Raw genomic sequence first — 24,011 nt, forward strand, 5'->3', positions numbered from 1 at the left:
GCTCCTTGTAACTACTGTATTTGGAGTTTAACCAGTTCAAGACATTTTTAAAAATAAAGATATCGGATTCAATTTATACATATTATGATGAAGTCACAGCAGAAATCTCAAAAAGCCAAGGTCCTGTCTGCTTTGAATGAAGATACAAAACACTTTTTGCAAGGCTCGTGGAAAGCCACCGTGTCTTTGGGAAAACATTTGCCTTCTCTACCCCGATGTGCATTGGGACCAGTTGACTGACCCGAAGTGGCTGCATTTCCTTCCACAGAGTCCTGTTTGATGTCACTACACAAAGCGATAGGTGCTATAGGCACATCTAAGCTGGGAGGAGAGATGGATGGAGAGACAGTGGGATGGGATGGGATGGGTAGAGAGTGGATGCTGGATGGATAGTGCGGGAGAGGGATGGGGGAACGGTGCAGGGGTGCTGTGAGCCACTGAACCCAACTATAAACCCTGTATATGACGGAAACCCCTTCAAGCCAGGGGATGCGGCAGCCCCCCCAGGACCAGCGCCTATGGAATGGGGTGGATGGGTGATGGAGGAAGACGGGGAGGTTGCATTGTTACATCCACTGACCAGAGCCCGTTGCATGCTGGGTGCGGTTGCCATCTTTGGTTGGAGGAATCCCTGGAGGTTTACCTCACATGACATAATCTTTAATTAAAGATTAATCGTCAATTCCTGGAGACTCCAGGACAATCCTGGAGGGTTGGCAACCCAAACCACCTATCCCCCAGCAGGTGTTCATGTGCACTAAATGCTGGGAACCCGCCCCGGAGCGGGAGGGCTGAACTGGGACCTCTGTAGACGCTCACGCCACGCTGAGGTTAGACAACTACATTTCCCAGAACCCCCTACGCCCACGAGCGGCCCGGCCGGCTCTCGGAGAGGCGACGTTCCCCATTGCACTGCTGGGAAATGTAGTCTCCCGCGGGCCAGGCTCCCCGATACTGGCGGCGACAGGGCGGCGACGGCAGAACTCCATTTCCCAAACTCCACCTCGCACACGCCCGGCGTCGCCCGCGGGCTCCGACAGCGGAAGCTCCTTCCCGTTGCCTGCTGGGAAAGGCGGTCTCCTGGCCGCCTGGCTCCTCCTTGCAGGCCACGGAAGGGCGGCGCCGGATAAACTACGCGTCCCAGAATTCCCCGCTCTCCCCTCAGACGCTCGGGGACGCCATTTTGTTTTGTATTAAGACCCTAAGATGGCGGCGGGGGAGCGGCACTGAAGGTTGCCGCGCCGCCGCCGCCCGAGGCCGGGGTCTCCGTTGGGCGGTCCCCGTCCCTCTCTCGCGCCCCTGCCCCGGGCCCGGCGGAGCAGCCGCCCCATGGCCAGGGGGGGCCTGGGCCGCTCGCCGTGGCCATGGACCTGCGCACGGCCGTCTACAACGCGGCCCGCGACGGGAAGCTGAAGCTGCTGCAGAAGGTGCTGGGCAGCCGGAGCCGGGAGGAGCTGGAGGCCCTGACGGCCGGGCCGGGCGGAGGGGGGACCCCGCTGCTGATCGCCGCCCGCCACGGGCACCGGGAGGTGGTGGAGTACCTGCTGGACCACTGCGGCGCCCGGGTGGAGGAGGGGGGCTCGGTCAGCTTCGACGGCGAGACCATCGAGGGGGCGCCGCCGCTGTGGGCCGCCTCGGCCGCCGGCCACCTGGCCGTGGTGCGCTGCCTGCTGGAGCGGGGGGCCTCGGTGAACCAGACCACGCTGACCAACTCCACCCCGCTGCGGGCCGCCTGCTTCGACGGGCACCTGGAGATCGTGCGCTACCTGGTGGGGGAGCGGGGGGCCGACCTGGAGGTGGCCAACCGCCACGGGCACACCTGCCTGATGATCTCCTGCTACAAGGGGCACCGCGAGATCGCCGGCTACCTGCTGGAGAAGGGGGCGGACGTCAACCGCCGCAGCGTGAAGGGCAACACCGCCCTGCACGACTGCGCCGAGTCCGGGAGCCTGGAGATCCTGCAGCTGCTGCTCCGCGCCAAGGCCCGCATGGAGCGGGATGGTTACGGCATGACCCCGCTGCTGGCTGCCAGCGTCACCGGGCACACCAACATCGTGGAGTACCTCATCCAAGGAGGGCTGCAAAACGAGGAGGGGGATGAGATGTTGGGGAATGAGGGCGGGGTCTGCACCGCCAGGGGGCGGCAGCAGAGGGGTTGTGGTAGTGGCCAGGAAACGCATCAGTGCTGCCCCGAGGAAGGGCAGCAAGAGGGCCGGAAGGGATGCTGTGCCACTAGCCAGGATGAGCAGCAGGGCCCTTTTGAGTGCTGCAGTCGGGGGGCTGCTGTAGAAGCCCTGGAGCTGCTAGGAGCCACCTTTGTGGATAAGAAGCGTGACCTGCTGGGGGCTCTCAAGTACTGGCGAAGAGCCATGGAGCTTCGGCACCAGGGGGGGCAGTACCTGAGCAAGCCTGAGCCCCGGCAGCTGGTGCTGGCTTATGACTACTCTCGGGAGGTGAGCACCCTGGAGGAACTAGAAGCCCTGATCACTGACCCGGATGAGATGCGCATGCAGGCACTTCTGATCCGAGAGCGCATCCTGGGCCCCTCTCATCCAGACACCTCGTATTACATCCGTTACCGGGGGGCAGTCTATGCTGACTCGGGCAACTTTGAACGCTGTATTAACCTGTGGAAGTATGCCCTGGACATGCAGCAAGGCAATCTGGAGCCCCTCAGCCCCATGACTGCCAGCAGCTTCCTTTCTTTTGCTGAGCTCTTCTCCTATGTGCTTCAGGACCGCTCCAAGGGCACCTTAGCTACTCAGCTGGGCTTCTCCGACCTCATGGGAGTGCTGAGCAAAGGGGTCCGGGAGGTAGAGCGGGCGCTTCTGCTTCACAAGGACCCGGTGGCTGACTCTGCACAGTTCACCAAGGCACTAGCCATCATCCTCCATCTGGTCTTTCTGCTGGAGAAGGTGGAATGCACCCCTGAGCAGGAGCACCAGAAGCGCCAGACCATCTACTGCTTGCTCAAGTGCAGTCCCAGGGCCAAGAACGGGTTCACTCCCTTGCACATGGCAGTGGACAAGGACACCACCACAGTGGGGCGCTACCCAGTGGGCAAGTTCCCATCACTCCATGTTGTGAACCTGCTGCTGGAGTGTGGGGCTGACCCAGACAGCCGTGACTATGACAACAACACCCCGCTGCACATTGCTGCCCAGAACAACTGCCCGCTGATCATGAGTGCCCTGATGGAGGCCGGGGCCCACATGGACGCCACCAACGCCTTCAAGCAGACAGCTTACGAGCTGCTGGATGAGAAGCTGCTTACCAAGAGCATGATGCAGCCCTTTAACTACATTACCCTCCAGTGCCTTGCTGCCCGTGCCCTGGACAAGCACAAGATCCCTTACAAGGGCTTCATCCCTGAGGAGCTGGAGGCCTTCATTGAACTTCATTAGGGTGGGAGGACTGAAGTCAGCAGCCTTTCCCACAGACCCGCTCATCATCCCTAAGAGGGAGGGAAATCCAAGGTCTGGGGGCAGATCCTCTCCCTGGGTGCTGGAAGCCTTCGTTGCATTGAGACAGGCTGTAGCTATTGTTCTTTCCCATCACTGAGCTTATCCTATAGGGGAAGGAAACTCAAGAGCTTGTCACTGTGGCTGTCTTGCTTCCTCTTCATCCCCAGGTGCCTGAAGCCTTCACTGAACCGAACCAAGAGGAGGCTGCAGCTGCTGCCTTTCCCCTTCGCTAACCATCTCATCCTCAAGGGAGAAGGCAATTGGGAGATTTTGCAGGAGATTCCCCTGTATCCTTCCACCTGTCCCCTTCCCATAAGTGCTGAATTAATTCGGTCATTATGCTTTAGGGTTGCTACAAATTCGCATATGTGCACCTCTTCTGTGCACCCCACCCCAAAGGACTGAACCAATAGTAATGCAAGCAAAGGAATAAAATATCCACATCTTCAATTTAATCTAGTCCCTTTTTCCTTCCCACATTTGGCACATAAGCCTAAAAGCTGGGTGGCTAGTGCCCAGCAGGGCTAGTTACCATTTGCACAACTTCCCAGCTGGGGGTGGTGATTACCCCCCCTCTCCCCCTCCCCAAGAAAAATACCCATGTAACAAGTGGTGCAAAATTGTGAGATTTTTGACTGCTGTTTGCAAAGCTGGGTTTTCTTTTTCCCTGCCAGAGCCAGGCCCTGGTCGCTCTGCAAGGTTTCTCCAATCCTGTACTTCCATTTCAAGGCCAACCTTAATAACATGGTTTTGTCAGCAAACACTGGCTTATATGAAGGAGGGGACTTCTGATTTTTTTTTTTTTTTTTTAATCAATATGGCTTTGTGGCTGGCAAGAGCCTCGATCTTACCAGTTTTGCAGGGGCCAGCCCCTGTGCCTACGTAGACTTAGCTCTTCATGGACTCAGTGGGGGTTGGCCCATCTAGAATGGTCTGCAGGCCAAAACCATGTTACTTAAGCTGGTGCTTGAGATCCCCTCTTTCAAGCCATTCCAGGATCAGAGAATGTTTGCAGGGTGGACAGAGCTTGGAGGTTTCTTTAAAGCAGGTGAGCATTTGTTGCAGTGTGGGGTGACCCAGGGTTGGAGGAAAGAGCAGACAAGGAATGTTAATGAAGGATAATTTTTTTTATTTTTAAAGTTGAATGGCACTGATCCACTGGGCTTTGAAGTGTCCTGTTCTGCGAACCTCCTTTGAAAGGGCCACTGACTCTTGCTGTTTTTGGCTTTTGGTTCTTTCTGCAGCTATACTAAGTATGGTGCTAGTTTAAAGTTTGAAATAAAAATCTGACTTCATCTGGCTACTCTTGGGGTGAGCTGGTTTTGTTTAATTAGGACCTGGACAGAAGTTTGTTACCCATTGCCTCAGGGCAGATATTTGTCCACCTCAGCAGAGCCCTGCTTTGTGTTGAGCAATTGGTGCTGGCAAACATGATGCAGTCCCTGCATTTTATTTTGTCTCAGCAGGAATGACTGCTTTAGCAGTTGGAGCGAAATGCATAGCTGTAGGTGAAACAGCTGCCCCTCTGAGCTTTCAGGAGAGCAGAACTCTTGATAAATGCCCATGCACTGTGATCTAACGAAGCTGCTCTACTAGTATTTACAGGCCAGCTGAACCATAAACCTCAATAATCCAGTGTTCTCTGCCCGGTAAGGATATTGTAGAGCTGCCATTTAGTTTTGCAGTGTTAACTATTAAATGTTTTATTTATGAGGCAAGAAGGTTTAACTCTTATCAAGGTGTAAAGTGCAGGGTTAATTTAGGTACAATGTTTTCCTCCTTGTGGCTGATACGGATTAAACTGCACAAATGACTTCACTTTGTGAGCTGATGAGTGCTCCTAACTTTAAATAATAAAACAAAACAAATGCTGATGGAATGCAAATGCCTTGGAATTCTTTGATGCTAGGACTGTGTTTTTAGGATCTCAGTTTCATTGGGGTCGGGGGGCAGAGGAGGAGAGAGTGAAATTCTTTGAGCAATAAATGGGAGGAATTGCTCATAAGAATGGCCATACTGGGTCAGACCAAAGGTCCATCTAGCCCAATGTCCTGTCTTTCAACAGTGGCCAATGCCAGGTGCCCCAGAGGGAATGAACAGAACAGGTAATCAAGTGATCCATCCCCTGTTGCCCATTCCTAGCTTCTGGCAAACAGAGGCTAGGGACACCATCCTGGCTAATAGCCATTGTTGGGCCTATCCTCCATGAAGTCAGTGGATCTCCACAAGAGCGCAGTGGGCCATGCTATCATCGTGTGTTGCTGGATTTAGGGATCTTAATTTAGCAAAAAAACAGATTAGCTGCCTACATTGTCTGTTTACCCATCTACCTACATTTCTCTGTTTTGTCACTGAAAATAGTTTCCCTTCTGTTTCTAGTGAGGCTCACTTTCTGGCTTTCCTGCATTAGCACCATGCTGTTGTCATTGGGATGGAAAAATTGCAGGGGAAGGTTTAAATGCAAATGCATTATTTTAATCAGCATTTAAAATGAATGAAAACATTCGCTGTTGGGAGATTCTGTAAAACTTCTTAAGTGTATTTCAATAAGTTGTAAACTTCAGGCCTAAACTAGCTGACTGTCCCTGCACCCTGAGTTTATGGAGTTCGTCAGTCACAGCTTTTGGGTCAGATCCTCAGGTGCTGTAAATCAGTGTAACTCCATCTGTGTCAGTGGAGCTATGGGTGCTGATTTTAAAAATATAGGCTCTGGGAAGATTGTCCTAAGTGCCTACAGATCTTGGATGCTTCGGTTGCTGGATGGCCAACTTAAGTGACCTTAAAGGTGCCCTGACTTTCATAGGGCAGGTGCTCGGTGCATTCTGAAAGACAGGCTGCTTTAAGGTGTCTCAGGTTGGATATCCAAATTAATAGCCACTTAGAAATCTTGGATGTGGTATGTGTTTTTGTTTTTGAAAGGGCCCCATTCATACTGGGACATTATAACTGCCATGGGCCCCTTCAGGACATCCTTTGATTAGTTCCCCTCTTGTACCCAGAGCAGTCATGAGGCTAGTAATAAAGAGAGCCGTTAAAGGGCAGTAAGAAATCTGAAGCTGTGACCATGTGATCAGGTAACTGTGGAATCTGGCCATTGATTGGAGCCTCATGAAAGGGGAAGCTTCACATGGCAGAAAGGCCATATTTATTTTGCACCTTACAATTACATGTTAATGGTAATTACTGGGTAAGTGAAATCACTGTGTGAATTGAAGTATAATTACCACATAACAGCCATTATTTACTGTAGGTGTTGGCTGGGCTGACTGCTGTGCAAGGTAGAACAGGTAGTTGCCTGGCGCCGTGAAATGTTTAGGGACTGTGTTACTAACTGGATGATTAGCTGGGGCGGAGGGTAGAGATTTTTTACGAGGACAGTCATGAACCCTGGCTTATGTCGCTCTCCTGAAATGATCCTGCAAATTCTCCCTTCACAGATTTCTCTTTCTTTTTGGTTCTCACTTTATTTTTTAAATGCCAGCTCTGATTCCCACACTCAGCTCCCCGGACCAATAAATGGCTACTGTGCGGGTCTCTGTAGAAATGCAAAGAGGGAAAGATTCACCTGAGGCTTTGCTGGGGCCAATTGCTAGTGCCCTTCTATGGAGATCTTTTAGGCTCCCTGGATCATCCCATGCTCATGTTATATGATCAGTGTTTACAAAGGGCAGAGCCTGGAGTTTAAAGATAGGGATAGCATCAGTGTTTCCCTGGCTCACAGGGCATAGCAGGAGCACTTAGAGGGTCACAAATGCTCAAAAATATCTCTGGTGAAGACAGGACCTGTGTGGAAAGCCTTGGGGGTGTCAGAGATAGTGTTATACGCTTCCTCTTGGGCGGTCACAGGGCACAGCTCACATTGGGGTTTCCTGTTACTGCACACTCAACAGGCCTGGGGGACAGCTGAAACTTTCAGGGAAGCTGGTGTGCAGAGAAATGGAAGTGCTGTTAATTAACGGGGGAGGAGGGGGTGCACCATGGATTCAGTCAAGTTGGATTTTTCGATAAAGGGCATTTGGATCACTGGAATTATACTGTATATCGCACTAGAGAGATATGACACAGACTGCTCAGGTGCCAAAATGATGGAGAAAACCCCCTGTTTAAAACTAGCCCTGCTAGAGCTTAGACAAGCCTGGGTGAGACTGTAAATGTCCCAGCAAAGTCCTCTCTCTTCCTGGGGGGGGTTGGGAGAGAGGAACACACAGCAGAATTCTTCCTGACTCCTAATCCCTTCACACAGTAAAATCCTTTCCTCTCTCTCCTCAGCAATCCGTCTCCCCTCTCCTTTGCTTGTGGCACGAGTCCCACTGAATCCAGTGAGACCACTCCTGTGAGCATGGTTATTTGCACAAAGAGCATTTGCAGGATCAGTTCTGTAGCTTGGCCACAAGCATACAGACCCCATAGTCATTGTTTGTTATATGTATGGAGGTAGTGCCTCAAGGAGAGTGGGGTCCCTTGACTTAAGCACTGTACAAACACACAACAAAGAGCTGGATAAGCTAGGAAAACATGTAGATAGAACAGACTAGAGGAGTACAAGGTAACAGACTGTTAGAGCCTGGTGATAAGCAGTGTCCTAGCATGGCATAGTTGAGAGTTTTGTAGGTAAATTTTAATGAGGGTCTTAAAACAACACGTACCTCCCCTTAAAAATGTGCATTGAAATATACACACACGCAGCTCTGTCCTGACTGCCCTCCACAACCAGCCTGTATGCTCCCTAGTTAAGGAAATCTGCCACCCCAAAGGGAGAGTGCGTGACTTTAGTGTGGGAGTCTCAGGCAAAAGGTGTTAAAAGTGAACTGTAAAAGACAAAAATGGGACTTTAGTCTCTTTTTGCTTTCCTGACAGGTGGGTTGTATGTGTGCGTTTAAAAAACAAATGCTTGGTTTTTACACCAGAAATTCAGGACTTGGAAATAAATGTCAAAAGCACCTGTGGTTGTTAGGCACCTAAATTCCATTCTCAAAAGTCACCTATTTGTAATTTTTACCCTTTCTCTGCCCTGTTTTTCCTGGCTGTGTCTTTGGTTGGCTGAAGAGCTAGGGACATGAGGATCTCATTGGTACCAAGTGAAAGCTGAGCGGTTGACAGGGCAAAGGGATTTTGAGTCATTCTGGTTAAAATGCTGGGGGTCTTGCTTGACAATAACGCCCATTGGCTTCAAAGCCAAAAGTGTTGGGAAGGAAAAAGCGTCTTGTAAAAGGTTCTGTTCCTCCTCTGTCTTTCACTTGAGAGCTGAGAAAGCTGCTCTCCCAGTTCTCTGGTCCTGCCCGGAGACTTATGGCAGAAATGGGTAAGACTTGACGTTCCTGGTACATTTAAAGTGTAAAAAAACACAATCAAAACTCTATAGGCCAGGCCTCCCCTCCCAATGTGCCTCATCCCAACAATTTGAGCCCAGTAAGAGGGTCCCATCTGCACAAACTACATCAGCTGCACTCTGTTGTTGAGTTGTCAGCCCCTTCACCTGAGCAGTCCATTCTGCTTCTCCATAAATGTGTCATGTAAAACATGGTGGGGGGAGGTATTACATATTCCATTCCCTAGGAAAAGGTGGCCCTGGGTATCAGAACAGGCACCACAGCTGTGTGCCTGGAGTGGTAACGCAATGCCTAGGCAAAGGAAGGTTATGTAAGGGGAGGGGAAATGCTGAGAAGGAAACTCTTTGGATCCAGGCCCCTGGCTCCTGCCATTCCCTTTGGAAGCCCTGAGCAAGCGCTATAAAAAGCAAGTCACGCTTGCCACTACCAAGTCCCGCTACACAGCTAAAAATAAAAGCTGAGCTGTTCTGACAGTGGAAGCCACAGCCTGTGGGGTTGGTTATAAAGGAGCAGTGGGGTGCAGGCCCTGGTCTGGCTGGGAGGGGCAGGTTGTGCAGGGGGTCGGAGTGTGTGATTTGGCGCTCGCTGTCTCACCCATCCTCTTTCATCCAAGGAGCTCCCAGGTGAGCTAAGCCTCACGCCATCCCTCAGGGGAAGGGAATTACCTCCACGGACAGGAACAAAGAGGGCAAGTGCCTAGTCCAAGCTCACAGTGTGCTGGACAGAGCTCAGTGCTACTGCCCCCCAGTCCTGTGCTTTAACTACTAGACCACGTGTTCTTAAGGGGTATCGGCTTGGGGCTGGAGGTGATTCCCAGGGCGGGTGGACATACCTGCGCTAGCTCTGATTGAGCTAGTGCACTAAACGTGGACGTGTAGCTGCGGTGGGATAGGTTTGCTGCCCAAATATGTCCCGTGGGGCTGGGTGGGATTGAAGTGAGGGCGGCTAGCCCATCCTGCTTCCTCTGCAGGCTGCTAGGCTTTGGTTTTTAGCACCTTCACTTGATCAAAGCCAGGGCCACGTCCAGCGCTGTCCAGGCCCCACCGAGAGTTTTCAAACAACACTGCACCAAACCCCAGAGCTCTATAACCCAGCTTGTCTTCCAGCTGGACCCTGCCACAAGCTGTTTTAGAAACCTCATGAAGGGATTTTACACCTACCCGAGCTGGAAATTACACCTCCAACCCAAAGTGTGGATGCACCCTTAGTCTGATACAGGCTTGGACTAACTCAGCAGGCACCACCTCCTGCTATGTGTCTATGACAGTGCAAGGGGCTGCGTGATGCAGTGAGAAGGAGCTGGCGGGATGCCGCAAACGGAGATGTTTCTCCCCCTGAGCTGTGACTCTCACGTTAAGGGCAGTTCCTTTGCTTACATATCAGATAGTTGATCCCTGCAGCTTTATCTGAACGGGGATTCAGCGGCTCTCTCGATCCGTGCCCCTTTGCAGGATAACCATGACCCCTCTGAAGACAGGCAAGGTGCTGCCATGTGGCTTGATGGACAGAGGCAAGGGCCTCTGGGTTGTTCCCTGGCTCCCTTGTCCCTGTTGTGAGCCATCTAATTACTCGATGGCTTCATGGCACTAGAGAGCCCCCTACTGCCAGACCTGCTGAATGGCTGCAGCTTGAGATAATGTCAAGAGACGAATGACCAGAGAGGTGATGGATATTTTACTCAAAAGTATCTATATCTGTGCTATTGTAAATCCCCCTTAAGGTGAAGGTCTGATTCCAACTCCCACAGGCCCACCAATGGAAATCCTCCCACTGCATCCTTAACTCACACTGCTCTTACGGAGCCTAGGCATGCTCAGGGTCTTGTGAGGGCAGGGATGGAGTGCTAGCCCGCATTCTGCAGCCCCTGGGTTTGGGAACCAAAGCGGAGGGACCAGGAAAAGTGCTTTGTCCATCCACAGAGGGTCTGGCTTGGGCTGCATCCTCCAACCCCCAGGGCTAGTGGTATTCACATGACTCCCTGACAGTTGGCGGGAGCAGTGGGCACAGGGTATTTTTTTCCCCCCAAGTGGGTTAGCCTAAACCCTGTCATGGACTAACACAACTTACCAGGGCCAAGCATGGGTGGAGGCTGGGTTCTAGCTCCGCTTTCTGGTAACAACACTGATTTAAAACTGTTTCCAGGCAGGGCCTGGACCGGACAGAAATGGCCCTGGCCCGCCCATGCCTGACCGTGTTCCCTTTGCTATTACAGAAGACACGAAAGGTCATGCTTCTTCCCAGACCATCCCCTACATCCTGCAGTGCAGTTACTTTCATTTGATGCTGTGCTAACTCTTGCCCTGGCGATGATTCTACTGTCACCATTTGAGCACTGCAAGATCAAAGCAGAGAAACTGGGCTGGGAGAAAGCCTTCTTCACCCACATTATTATTTGTATTACAGTAGCACCAAGGGGCTCCAACTGAGGTCCAGACCACGTGGCGCTGGGTGCTGTACAGACATATGGTAAGAGACAGACCGTGCCCCAAACAGCTTGCGATTGAAATAGAAACGACGGACAAAAGGAAGTGTTCTCTCTCTTTTACAGGTGTGGAATTGAGACCCACCCCAGGAGATGAAAGCCCAGAGCCTCCAGGATATTTAGCTTCCTAACCCCCATCAGTGGGAGGTAGGAGTTGAAATACATTTGAGGATCTGGGCCAAAGTGACTTGCCCAAGGTCCCAGAGGTGGCCTGTGACGGAGACAGGAACTGAACCCAGTTCTCCCAAGTCCCCTCCCAGCGTCTTAACCACAAAAACACCCCTCCCGTCTGAATAGCTTGCTTCCAAAGATGCTAAACACCCCCCAGTTCTCATTGACTTTGGAGCTGGGGGTGGTGTGGAGCTCCTCTGAAAATCCAGCCTTGGGAGCAAAAACACTGATGGGGGGAAGGTGGGAGTCAGGATCTGCTTATGCAACTGACAGTTCTGCTTGGCCCAAAAGTCCCTCTTGGAGGAGGTGGAAGCCGCAGCAAAGTATCAAGCGTTTTGAAATATTTTACATCACAGCCAGGAACTTCCTTTCTGCTGAGCATTTCCCCTAAATACCGAATATATGTTTCTCTGGCTGTGACTCAGCCCGGCAGCTCTTCCTGGGGGAAGCTAATGGAGCTGAGTGGCCCCACATTGAGGCTCTGCCACAGCCACTTCTCATTTTGCTCTCCTGCTTGTGTCCAGAGATGTGACACGGCGAACGTTGGGCACGTCAGCTCCTTGGAAGGCTCTTGCTATTTCACACCCAAAAAAAGGCTCGATGACAGTGCACATAACACATGAAGCAGCAGCTCTGGTAACGATGGAGACAAGAGAGCCATAGAAACTCCACCCAGGCACCACTCCTGGCACTGTTTTTTTTATGAACTTTGCTTGTGATCATGGTCCACCTGCCTGCCCCAGGCAGCAATTAGATCTTACAGTGTCAGACATTGATAAATCCATTCTGGTGGTTCCCAACAGGCCTCACACAGTACTGGCACTATTTTCTCAATAGCCAGCAGGTAGCTTTGGAAGCATGGACGGTGGGCAAAGCAGGGTTTTCTGACTGTGTGAGAATGTTACTCGGCGGAACTGTGCATAGGGAGAACCAGAGCTGCAGGCTTCAGACACTGCTGTTACTGCTCTCCACCCTGAGGCTCTGGCGGAATGAGCTGGAGTCTCTTCAGACTCATGCATCATCTGCAAAATTGTTGGCTGAGTTCTAGTGGCAGGGCCACCTGTTCAACCCCACTCTCTTCAAATGACACACACACAACTTCATGGCGTAGCACACCTCGGCCAGCAGAAGCCAGTCATGGTGATAAGACATGAGCCAGACAGAAACCAGCTCAACTCTGCTGCATGACAGCTGTAGTATGGAAGATGCAAATCCCAGACATGCAAAGTTAGTGAAAGAAATCAGGAACCTGCTGTACATTTCAGAAGTCGGGGGACTTTGATTTGGAGCAGCAGTAAAAAAAAAAATGAATTTTGAAAGTCTCAGGTGTTAGAGGGCTTATTCCTTCACCCTCCCACTTCCCTGGTCCTTCTCGCATGAACAGAGAGCAACAATACCCAAAGTCCGAAGGTGCAAACAATTCAATGTTTATTGGGTTGAACTTCTAGTAAGCTTAAATCCAAGTTCCTTTTTCCTTATTTTCAAATCCCAACTTACTTCCTGTTTGCCCCTAATTTATATAGTAATATTCTCAACTATACCTTAACCAATCATTTTACTTCAATTTAAATAACCAATCCTAACATATTGTAACATGATTATCTAACCAATTATATCCCACCACCTTAATTGGTTTACACCCAACAAAATTAATTATACTGCAGACAGAAACAATCACAGAACCAGACAGAGATTATACAGACAAACAATAGGAAAATGGGGACTATAGTGATAGAACAACACAGAAATGGGGATTTCTCACCCCAGCTATTGATAAGTGAGTTCTTGCCAGGCAGGATGGTATCAAACTAAGTTTTCTTTAAAAAGAAAAGGAGTACTTGTGGCACCTTAGAGACTAACAAATTTATTAGAGCATAAGTTTTCTTTAAATCTTCAAGACTCTTCCCTTTCTCTGGAGGTGATAGATTGGATCACCTTTTTAACAGCCTCAAACTGCCTTATGTCAGTGTGACTGGTGCCCGTTCGCTTCCCAGCTGTTGGCTGCCGCTACTGTTTAGCCAAAGACCTTAGCCTAAGCACAGGGCCTCAGACTGTCACAGTGAGAGAAGGCCCTTGCACAGGCAGACTGATTTTGATTCTTTCTTTTATACCTCTATAACTAGCTAAATGATAAACATATACCTACATTCTTAGAGTATAGGCCTTTACAGACAGGCCTGAATATCTGTATCCTAACACCAGGTAACAGTCACCCTTTCAGAAAGGCCAGTTATAGGCGTGTGCATGCCTCAGGCTCCGTTCTAACCAGCCGCCCCCACCAGCACTGGGTCCTGACCTGGATTTGACCTTCCAGCTCCTGGAGTGCAAATTTACAATCCCCCAGCTTCATCCCCTTTTAGTTTCAACCAATCAGCCCTTTCCACCTTCTTTCTATTTACTGTGTGTTTTTGTTTTATTTGAATTATGAAACCAGTTTTCCTCTTTAGCTCCCTGCAGCCAGAAATGTGTCAGGGAGGGTCTCCCAACAGAATGAATTAGAACAAACCATTCCCGAATACTGGGCGCTTTCCCACCCCCTCACAGGAAGTTGCAGTGGTGCAGTCTGAGTCCCAGGCAGTGCTGGGAGCGGGTATAAAGAGCCGCGCTCACAGTAGCCACTTGACAACGGAGTGGTCCACTGGGAAGGATGTAGTGGTGGCTTCACCTGGGCGTACAGGAAGCTCCGGCCAGGTAAAGAGCTTTTCCCCTAAGGAAGTGTCTGGTTCTCTCCTTTTTGTAACTCAAGGAGGAAGAAAAAAGCCAGCTCTGCAACTGCGTTCTCCAGTTCCACCTTTCCCCCTCGGGCTTTTCATGTAGCTTCAGTGAGATGAAAGAGCCTTTTTGTATCAGCTGTCTAATAGTCCGCCGCTTGGGTTTGCTCAACCCCGGGGCAATTTTCTCTGTCTCTCGCTGAGCCCGATGAATTTGCAGTACTGATAGATGGAACAGCCTCCCCACTGCATACACACTGCACCATGACCACCATTCCCATTCTTTCTTCGGGCAAAATTTGCCCTGGCAGTTGGTGGGCCACAATAGGCAAGGAGCATCTGTGTTTGCACAGCAGCTAGTGGGGCCCTGTTCTCACTTTAGGGCCTTTAAACACGACTATAAGAGATGTAATAATAAATGGGCAATTCCCTCCCCCCCCCCGCATCAGCCATTTTCATAAAGTTGCTTTTCAGAATAGAGCCATACATGGGAGATTTCCCTTATGGCCTCCACCATTGTGAGTATTGGCCTGTTTTTGGGCCTATCATGGGGTCTTTGCAATATTTAGCCTTAAAATCCCAGCGCCTGGAGTCAAGTGATTATATAAGAATCTCAGCTTTCCTTTAAAAAAATTATGTTTCTAGCCCTCCTGGTTGCAGCAAACTCCACCCCCCCAAGACTCAAGCCCAGAAGGGAGATAAAAAGAACCCAACATTCAAGTCCCATGACTTTTAAGCCAATCTCATAACTCTTTTTTTGGGGGGGGGGGGCTGATTCATGATGTTTGATTGCAGAGGGATGATGCTGCAGGTTTGTTTCTCCTCATGCTGCAGGGAGGATGAAGGGCAAGAACACATATAAAAACTACATTCACCGTAATTTGAAGGTTGAATCCAAAATGTAAGGGTGCAATGACAATCCTAGCTTGTCCTGTTGGGAGTGTTTATTGTTATATACATAGGGGAGAATAGACATGTCCTCTGCAAATAGGGAAATTGATAAATCCCATCTTAATTAACAGACAGTTACATCACAGGTGCTGTGAATGGCCCTTTATCTCGGCATTTCTAAAGCATTCATCCCTGTGGCATCTCAGTCCCCGTTTAACACACATTGATTAATTCCGTGGACGCATACAGCAGATGTTGCTTAATACAACTGTAAATTTGTCTGGACCCTTGTGCTGTAGGTTGCTCTGAGCTTTCACAGAGTGCTTTAAAACTATGGTACAATCTCAGTTGCCCAAAGGTTGTTGGGACACCACTAATCTTTGGATATTGAAGGGTACAAGCTCTGGGGACTTTAATGATCGAGCTCCAGGGAGCCTGATCATTAGAGTGCCCGTAGCTGTGCAAAGTGTTATTTGCAGGGGAGTGAGCACTGTTTGGAATCTGGAGCAAAGAGGTTTTGTGCCTTGGCCGGTACATTTTCAAGACAAAGGTCTTTCAAAGCCTGCTAGTTGGTTGGGCAGTTGGCTGGCTTACCTACGGCCAGCCAGTTCCACAGGGCTTAGGCACTTCAGCTAAATCGCCTTTCGTCCAGAAATACAGACCTCACGCCCGCTATTTTCTTGGGGCCAAATCAGCCCGCGTTAAACAGGTGTCACTCCCACTGACTTCAGTGCGAGATGTGTGTCTCACTGAGGACAGAGCCGGGCCCTTGAATGTGCCTAATCACCAGAATAGCTGACTGCAGATTAAGGGTCCCTACAAAGAATCTGGTGTAACAGCTGGAGTCAAGTGCACAATGGGAGATTAATACCCGTTTCTAAATGCAAGCGGTAGTGCAATATCAGTTTTGTCAACCGTGCTGACACGTTGTTTTGCTTTTGATCGTGCATAGGCAATGCCTGGACATTCACACTTCCAAGGGGGAGGAAAGACACTTGCCCTTTGACTTTGTGCTGGGCCCAGTGCTGTCACACAACTGGACTTGTTCTGTTACCTTCCTGCCAAGGGCTCCCCAGCTCTGTGTTGTGGGGTTGATGTAGACAAGTCAGGGATTTGATTTTTTCCATCTGAAGTTGCACATCAACACCCACTTCTGCACACACACACGTAGGCGTGCACACAAACACGGGCACCTCCTATCTAAGTTTTTTACTGACCATTATCACAGGGGGAGGACCTCTTCCCAGGTTCAGGCGCTTCTGATAACCCGCTCCCCTCCTTGCCTCAGGGATAATACAGCCACCGAGAGAGTGGTACTTCAACATTTTATACTGGCTTCTCACCAGAGGGTGCTGGTCAAGCTCTTGGCAGCAGGTAAGGTGCTGGGTATTGAAGTGCAGGGATCACCATGCATCTCAGTTGGAGGGGGGACAAACTTTGGCCTAAGTAACTCACCCAAGGTGATGCAGCAAATCAGTGGCAGAGCCAGGAATAGAACCCAGGAGTCCCAGTCCCTGGCCCTATCCATTGGGCCACACTGTCTCCCCATAGCTGTTGGCACCCAGGACAGGTCCTAGAGAGGAAGCATTAAGAATAAGACCAATGACTGCCCTTCCCACCCTGGCAAGAAGGCGAGAACGTAGAGGAAGAGGAATAAATTAACTAAAATTTATTTCAAAAACCTTTGAGTCCCTCAAGAGTTGTGGGAAATATTTTCCCAGGAATTTGAGGCTTTCTTTTCCTCATTCTCATTCTCTTTCCTCCAGCAGAAGAGACGGACGGTCACTTCCTTCCACGCTCTCCGTGCTCTACCAGAGGCGAGGAGGGGGACCTGTCCTCACTGGGCAGGCAAGTAACAAAGACCACAGCCCCTGCCCTAGACAGCTTGCAATTTAGCTATGAAACTAAGTGCTACTTTCTCCAGACCATGTTGAGTTCCGTCCCCTCCAATCAGTGACCCTCGCTGGTCTCTTCATCGGAGCTCTCAGCCCGCAGCCTGGTCCTCTCCACCTGCATCTGATTGTGGTCCCCAATCTGCACCATTTGAGCATTCTGAATGATGAGGGGCTGGGGGCCTCCTGGCCCCTGCATCATGTTTTGGTGGCTTGGTGGGAGGATGAAGTGCTGGGAAGGGGAGGGAGCCGACTGGGTGGGCATGAACTGACTAGCTGGGTGAGGCTGGTACATGGCAGGGGGGGCAAACGTTGGAAGAGAGGGTGTGTGGAGTTGGAGACTAGACACAAGCTCCAGAAGTTGCTGAATTCCTGCAGGATATGGCAACAGTCCTGGCAAAGGCATTTGGGGTGGATAGCCAGGCTGGGACCCCCAGTTCAGACCAGCTAAGCTCTGTTGCAGCATCTGGAGGTGTTCCTGATGCTGCTGCTGTTTCCTGTGGTGCTCCTGGATGTGCTGTAACTGGCTCCACATTGCCTTCTGCTCACTGATTCTCCTGAGGTGGAAGGTGTTCTTCACCGTCCTGGAGAACACAGGGGAGCTCTCGTCCAGAGGCACCACCCCCACCAGCATGCTGGGGATCGGGCACTTCTTCGAGGAGTTCTCCTTGGGCACGAAAGGGATGACGGAGTTGTACTTGGGCCGCCGCTGGAGGGAATCCATCAGGGCCATGTTCATCTGGTGCACGCAGAAGCGGGACTGGAAGTTCTGGGTCAGCAGCAGGAGGGTGAAGGCAGAGTTCTCTATGGCATCCTGGAAGCAAGTCAGCTGGCACTGGCCAGGGATGAGGAACTCCTCGCAGAATGTGGCACCGTCGGGCACCCCCATGCTCTCCAGCATCTCCTTAACCCGGCAGGCAATGGCCACATCTTCGCTGGCGTGCAGGACAACGAAACTGAAGAACCTTTTCTCGCCACAGTCCAGCTCCGGTGTGGGGGCGGCTGCTGCCTGAGGAGGAGGGCGGCCCCCTGAAGAGGAGAAGGATGCCGTGTCTGCTTTCTCTGTTAGGACACAGGAATCCTCTACTGGCACTCGGATGGAACCAGCGGCTGGCCCTGGGGTACACAAGCGAGGGAGCTCAGTAGGTGACTCTTGCTCTGGCTTTTGGACCATGCGCTCTCCTAGTTCCTGCAGTTCTGCTGTCACCATGGTGGGCGGGTCAGTGCATTCCACAGGACAGTGCACAGCACTCTGATGCAGAAGTGGGGTTTCGGGAACTGGAAGAGATGGGGGAACGAAGCTACCAGCCAGGGGATTCTCAGATGGGTGGCTTCGTACTTGGCTTTGCAGAGGGAGTGCAGTGGAGCTGCTGAACTGGCCGGTGTCCCGTGGGCCAGGGCTGACTCTCCCTCCGCCAGGCTGCACGGTGCAGCTCATGGCACCCCCACAAAGCTTGCTGGGCTGCGGGATGTGGTTATGGTGAGTCGAGCAGGTGTGAAACTCCATTGTGGGGGACGGGCTGATCTCAAAGTGGCTGATGAAGGAGGCCGGGCTGCCAGAGGAACGCAAAGTCTGAGGCCCCGAAGGAACCGATCTGCTCCTGATCTGTACTCGGGGGCTCCTCACCACTGGAGCCAGGCTAGCAGTCAGGAAATGCCCAGGGTCGGACCTCAGTGTCTTAAATCCATTACCCGTCTCTGTGGGGCTGAAGTCGATCCCACACTTTTCCTGAGCCTCGGCTAAGATGCTGCTCTGTCTGTCTCTCCTAGGATCCTCGCTGGCTCTGAAGGCCGCAAGGGCAGCTTTGTAGGCATTGTCCCTGGCCAGGTAAGTGCACAGATTTTCCTCTACCAGCAGCGAGTAGATCCGTGCCAGGGCCAGAAGGGCACCTGCCTCCTGCTGGGGAGTCAGCGGGTTCTCGCTGCCTGCAGTACCCCATTTGCTCCTCCGGATACAGAGGGCTCCTTCCTCATCACCCAAAGCGTCCAGGCATATCCTTGCATCTACCTCTCGTCCCAAAGTCAGCAGGACCATGGCTTGCAATAGCTTGCAGCTGCTCGTGCAGGATCTCATGTGCTTCAGCTTATGTTTGAGGCTAACGAGTCTCTCTTTTGGGATCCTAGATAAAATGCTGAAGACCCCCTCAAAGCTTGGCTGGGCCCCGCCAGCCTCTGCCATCTCTTCAACTGGTTATCCAGACAGTTTGCTGAAGAAGCAGGTGATGAAAAGAGCATATTACAGCCTCTGGATGCAGGGATGGAGCAAAGGCCTGTGTCCCTTCTGTGTTCTGTAAAGCACCGGGCACACTTTGGTAATACATAAATCCTCTTGTGCTCAGCGGCTCTTCTCCCAAATACTTTTAGGATCGGGGGGTAGTGCTGCCATCCTCATCCTCTTTAAAGCTCACCAGCTGGATCTGCAATCAAACAGAATGGGAAGTTACAGAAACGTGCCAGGCAGAGTCTGGGCGCTCCGTGCTAGGTTGGCCTAAGGTCACTGTGCTGTTGGCATTGTGTCTACACCACACCTTTTTAAAGAACGTCACTCCTCTTTGGTATGTAGACAGTCTTTGCCATTTGCTTGGTATTATGCATCTTTACTACACACATTATTGCAAGTATATATAACTCTAAGCAAATGGCAAAGCTATACACACTTACTATACTTTAAAGTGTGCATTGTAAATGTATAATCAGTGCTAAGTTATTGACATATTTAGAAACATAAAAATTGCCAGAGTGGATCAGAACAATGGTCCATGTCATCCAACGTCCTGTCTCCAACAGTCACCTATCCCAGATGGAAAGTGCACGAATCCTCTTAATGGGCAGTTATGGAATAAGTTGTCCATAGGGAAAGCGTCTTCCTAACTCCAGGCTTATGTCCTTTCAGTTAGTTTATGCCCTTAAGCATGAGGGTTTATATCCCTTACATAGATACAATCTCATAAAATTGTGGATGTTCACATTATCCATATCCATATCTAATCCCTCTTCTGAATCTTGTTAAGATCTTGGGACTTACCAGTGTCTTCTGGCAGCAAGTTTAATGTAGTATCAGAACTCACTCTAGTAGGGTGGAGAGGGCCAGACCAGTAGTGGAAGGTTGATGTGTCTGTCATTCAGGAGGAATACTGGCTATAGAGGACCAACAGAATATCTGACCCTCTGGAAAAATCTTCCAGTATTTAAAGGAGCATCTGAAAAGAGTGCCTTTAAAAAACTCAAAACAAAAACTCCACAACAATCTAGCTTTTGGGGGGAAATTTACAATTTCACCCTAGCTACTAGTTTTACTATCTCACAGAAACCCTCCAATTGCTTCATGTGTGAGATCAGACATCTATCTAAGGAAGTTGTCCTCCCCTTCCATGAAATATTCTGGTTCACCGAAACTTCTTGAAAAACAAAAACAAACAAAACGGAAACTTCCCTTTCAAAACAGGTCCAACAAATGTCCAGAACTTTGACGTGCATCTCTGTAACCCTTTTCCTTGGTGAGTCAGATCGAGGTTGCATTCGTCATCCAAGGTTCTGTTTGCTCTGTTTATGCACTTGGCACCAGGTGAAACTATCTTTTTGCAAGGGAGAACTGGCACTTTGAACACGTTCATGGTGCTCTATGAAATGACTTTTTAAAAAATAATCATTTGCCTCCCGGGATAGAAGCTTGGGAAGTAACAGTGGCTGAGCTAGCAGCTGAAGAGCATGTGATGTTTTGGAGAAGAGGGACCTCAGTCAAATTTTAAAAGATTTGGTCTCACTTTTTAGAAACCTTTGAATACTTCCTGCAGGTGAAACTGGAGATGTCCGTCTCCTTCCACTCCATACCCCCCGTTCCTCTACACCCATTACTTTACTTTACCTTTCTATTCTTCTGTTGGTTTTTTGTTCTGTCATGGGGGGGGGGGTCCTTCAATAAAAATGTCACTTTAAGCAAAGAAGATGTGTGCGAGCAGGGCTCTGTTGCTAATCCTTTCCTCATTCACTCTTTCAAATTTATATAAAATTGGGATTTCTCCCCCCCCCCCCTTACAATTTTTTTGTTTGCATTTTTAAACATCCTCCAGTGGAAGCTTTTAGAACTGGGAAGTAAAGTTCAGAGCCAGGAAACCTGCCCAGAAGTTAAGGATTGTAAAATCCTGCTTCTCCTAGGAGTCCCTTGCCTGCCATCCTCCCCTATCCCCCAACTATCCTGTGGCGTAAATCGACATAGGTCCACTGACATCACTGGGGTCAAGCCAATTTACACCAGCTGAGAATCTGCTCCCACCTGATGATCACTTTAGATAAGCTATTACCAGCAGGACAGTGGGGTGGGAGGAGGTATTGGTTCATATTCTCTGTGTATATATAAAGTCTGCTGCAGTTTCCACGGCATGCATCTGATGAAGTGAGCTGTAGCTCACGAAAGCTTATGCTCTAATAAATTGGTTAGTCTCTAAGGTGCCACAAGTACTCCTTTTCTTTTTGCGAATACAGACTAACACGGCTGTTACTCTGAAATCTGCTCCCTACCAGTTTACCAATTCCTTCCCAGGGTATTTGGAACCAAGATTCCTCTGCTGCTGTTCTTTACCAGGCCTGGAAAAGTACCAAGGCCAGACTTTTTTCCCAACTTTGCTGGCTAAAGTCCAGGCATCTGATTAATTTGTATTTAGGAGACAAAACAGGATTGCGGGCGCCTCATTCCGAGCAGGCCAAGCTGGAATTTGTTGCCCCAGCTGTCAGCAGCCATGGGATGAATGAAACGGGCTCGCTGGCTGGATCCAGCTTTTAGCTGCACCCCAAAATCTGCTGGCAGGGAAGTCCTGGCTGCCTGGACCTGCTTGGCCCCCTGGGAAGGGCATGGCTGGCTGGCTCCACCTGTCACTTTCCTCTTCCAGCAGCGGCGGGCGCAGGAGGGAGAGGCGCCCTTACCAGGGGCGTGAGGGCCAGTACCTGGGTCGCGTGGGTGCGCTGAGCGTGCGAGTCCTCAGCCGCTCTGCGCCCGTTTCCAAAGCCAGGTCCCGAGCCGCACTGGCCCCCGGCTCCGAGCTGGCCGCGGGGAGGCGGAAGTAGCCTGGCCCTGTTTCACATGGGCCCAGGCGGAGGAGGAGCCGCGGCCCCGGGGTCGCCCTGTCGCCGCCCGCGGCAGCAGCAGCCGGAGCCCAGCAGCGGGGGCGGGGCGGCGGTGACGTAACACGGGGAAGTGGCTACATGTCGCTGGCTGGCTACAGCGCGTTCCACAGGGGGGCGGGGCGCTTCCAGGACCCTGCGGGGGATACTCGCCCCCCCCCCCCCCCGGGGTGAGGGTGGGGTGGCGGCCTCTGCTGGGGTGTGGGGCGGGCTATGGGGGAACTCAGCCCCTGGAGGAGGAGGCCCGGCTGGGGGCGGGATCTCGCCCCCCAGCAGGAAGGAGATGGGGGGGGTGTCCCCCCCCTCCAGTTGGAGTGCGGAGAGCCCCATGGGGACTCCACCTACGGGGGCTATGAGGCTCTCACCCCCCTGCAGAAGGGGGGGCTAATGGGGGGTGTCCCCTCCACTGAAGGAGAGGGGGATCTCGCCCCCCCGGGGGGGGGGGCTGTGGGGAAATCCCACTCCCAAAGGGAGGTGAGTGGACGTGGCTCTCTCCCAGTGGGGAGAGCTCTGGGGGAATCCCTGCGCCAGCTAGAGGCGGGGGGAGCTCTGGGGGAATCCCTGCCCCAGCGGGGGGAGCTGTGCGGGAAACTGGCTCCCAGCAGGTGAGGGAAGCTGGAGAAGTTCTTCAGAGGACTCTCCCCCTCCCATGCCCCCCTCCTAAGCAGGCCAGGGCTGCTCAAGGGAATTCAATCCAGAGCCCTTCCACGTGCAGCCTCGGGGAAGGGGGCTCATGCGCTCCGATGGGGGATCCCCCTTCTCCTCCCCGCACCAGCCAGAGGGCTGGAGTGATGCGCCTTCGAGTCCAAGGTGAGGCCCCACTGTTCCCGCCAGCCAAAGGCAGGGGGCGCGCTTGCCACGAGTAACTCTCACCTTCTCCCGGGGCGCCAGGTTTGTCTCTGGCAAGCTGAGGGTCGGGCAGCAATTGTGGCGGTTTCCGTGCCAAGCGCAGAGAAGGGTTAAGGTAACCTGCAGCCTGCTCTTTTCCTGGGACAAGGCTCCCAGTTCGCTGGGGGCCACAGAACCTGCTTCGCTCCCTTTCTCCCCTTCATCAGGCTGCTACCCTGAGGGCTCCCTGCGGCCAGGGCACCAGGTACCCTGCAGGAGATGGTGGGCCTCGCCCGTTCCAAACAGGATGTGTGGGTACAGTGGAACCCCAGAGTCAGGAACCCCTGGGGGAATGGAGGTTGTACCTAACTCGGAACAAAACATTAGGGTGGTTCTTTCAAAAGTTGACAACTGAACCTTGACTTAATACAGCTTTGAAACGCGGCGATGCAGACAAAAAAAACCGCTGCTTTTAACCATCTTAACTTAAAGGTAACGAGCACAGAAACAGTTTCCTTACCTTTTCAAATCTTTTTTTAAACGTTCCCTTAATTTTTTTTAGTAGTTTACATTTAACATGGCACTGTCCTGCATTTGCTTTTTTTGGTGTCTCTGCTGCCTGAGTGCGTACTTCTGGTTCCAAATGAGAGTTTGTGGTAACTCTGGTGTTCATAACTCTGAGGTTCGACTGTATATATATTTAATCAAGAGGTGGACTTCAGTCTTTAAGACATTAGTCGTAGAGTTTAAGGCTAGAAGGGACCTTCAAATTACTGACCCATATCTCCCAGTCCATCAACCCCCAACCAGCACCTGCACACCAAGCCCAACAACCAGAATTAGCCCAAAATAGTGCAGCCCTCAGGGGACTAAGCTATTATGTGCCACAAGCAGAGAATTGAAGGGACTGAGGTGCATCGTTAGAGTAAGAAATACATGGTGGTGTGGTTTGCAGCTGACAGGCATGGGAACTAGGGCTAAGAGATTAAGGTGACAATGTTAATGTCATGGGCGGAGCTGGAACTGACCGTAAGGGTCCCCTGTGCAGAGTGGCCAGGGCAAAACACACAGGAGCAGTGGAGTAGAGGATGCTTTCACTAGAAGTTGGAGGTAGAGTTTGAGAT

The 24,011-nt window shown here is 51.3% G+C and overlaps 3 protein-coding genes across 6 annotated transcripts in view; 2 read left to right on the plus strand and 1 right to left on the minus strand.

Moving 5' to 3' along the window:
- The first annotated feature begins 1,187 nt into the window (after nucleotides 1-1,187).
- FEM1A (fem-1 homolog A) lies at nucleotides 1,188-5,343 on the plus strand. The gene has a single exon (XM_073324088.1). It carries the CDS (start codon nucleotides 1,365-1,367, stop codon nucleotides 3,402-3,404), a length of 2,040 nt encoding a protein of 679 aa, XP_073180189.1. The 5' UTR covers nucleotides 1,188-1,364; the 3' UTR covers nucleotides 3,405-5,343.
- Nucleotides 5,344-5,426: 83 nt separating this feature from the next.
- UHRF1 (ubiquitin like with PHD and ring finger domains 1) overlaps nucleotides 5,427-24,011 on the plus strand; it is a 76,639-nt gene continuing 58,054 nt past the window's right edge. Inside the window, exons 1-2 of one of the 3 annotated variants that reach the window (XM_073324078.1) lie at nucleotides 5,427-11,260; nucleotides 11,343-16,897. The gene's annotated coding sequence lies outside the window, so the exon portion shown is untranslated. The remainder of the gene's footprint in view (nucleotides 11,261-11,342; nucleotides 16,898-24,011) is intronic. The other 2 variants (XM_073324079.1, XM_073324080.1) reach the window with 2 other exon arrangements.
- TICAM1 (TIR domain containing adaptor molecule 1) lies at nucleotides 14,597-22,087 on the minus strand. 2 transcript variants are annotated; one of them, XM_073324086.1, is made up of 2 exons: nucleotides 21,883-22,087; nucleotides 14,597-19,358 (listed from the first exon to the last, which is right to left on the minus strand). In XM_073324086.1, exon 2 carries the CDS (start codon nucleotides 19,118-19,120, stop codon nucleotides 17,000-17,002), a length of 2,121 nt encoding a protein of 706 aa, XP_073180187.1. In that variant the 5' UTR covers nucleotides 19,121-19,358; nucleotides 21,883-22,087; the 3' UTR covers nucleotides 14,597-16,999. The 2 variants fall into 2 exon arrangements, with proteins under 2 accessions (XP_073180187.1, XP_073180188.1); XM_073324087.1 differs by lacking the exon at nucleotides 21,883-22,087 and adding an exon at nucleotides 19,967-21,846.

The sequence above is a fragment of the Lepidochelys kempii genome, chromosome 25 (genome assembly GCF_965140265.1).
Source record: "Lepidochelys kempii isolate rLepKem1 chromosome 25, rLepKem1.hap2, whole genome shotgun sequence".
NCBI classification, from domain to species: Eukaryota; Metazoa; Chordata; order Testudines; family Cheloniidae; genus Lepidochelys; species Lepidochelys kempii.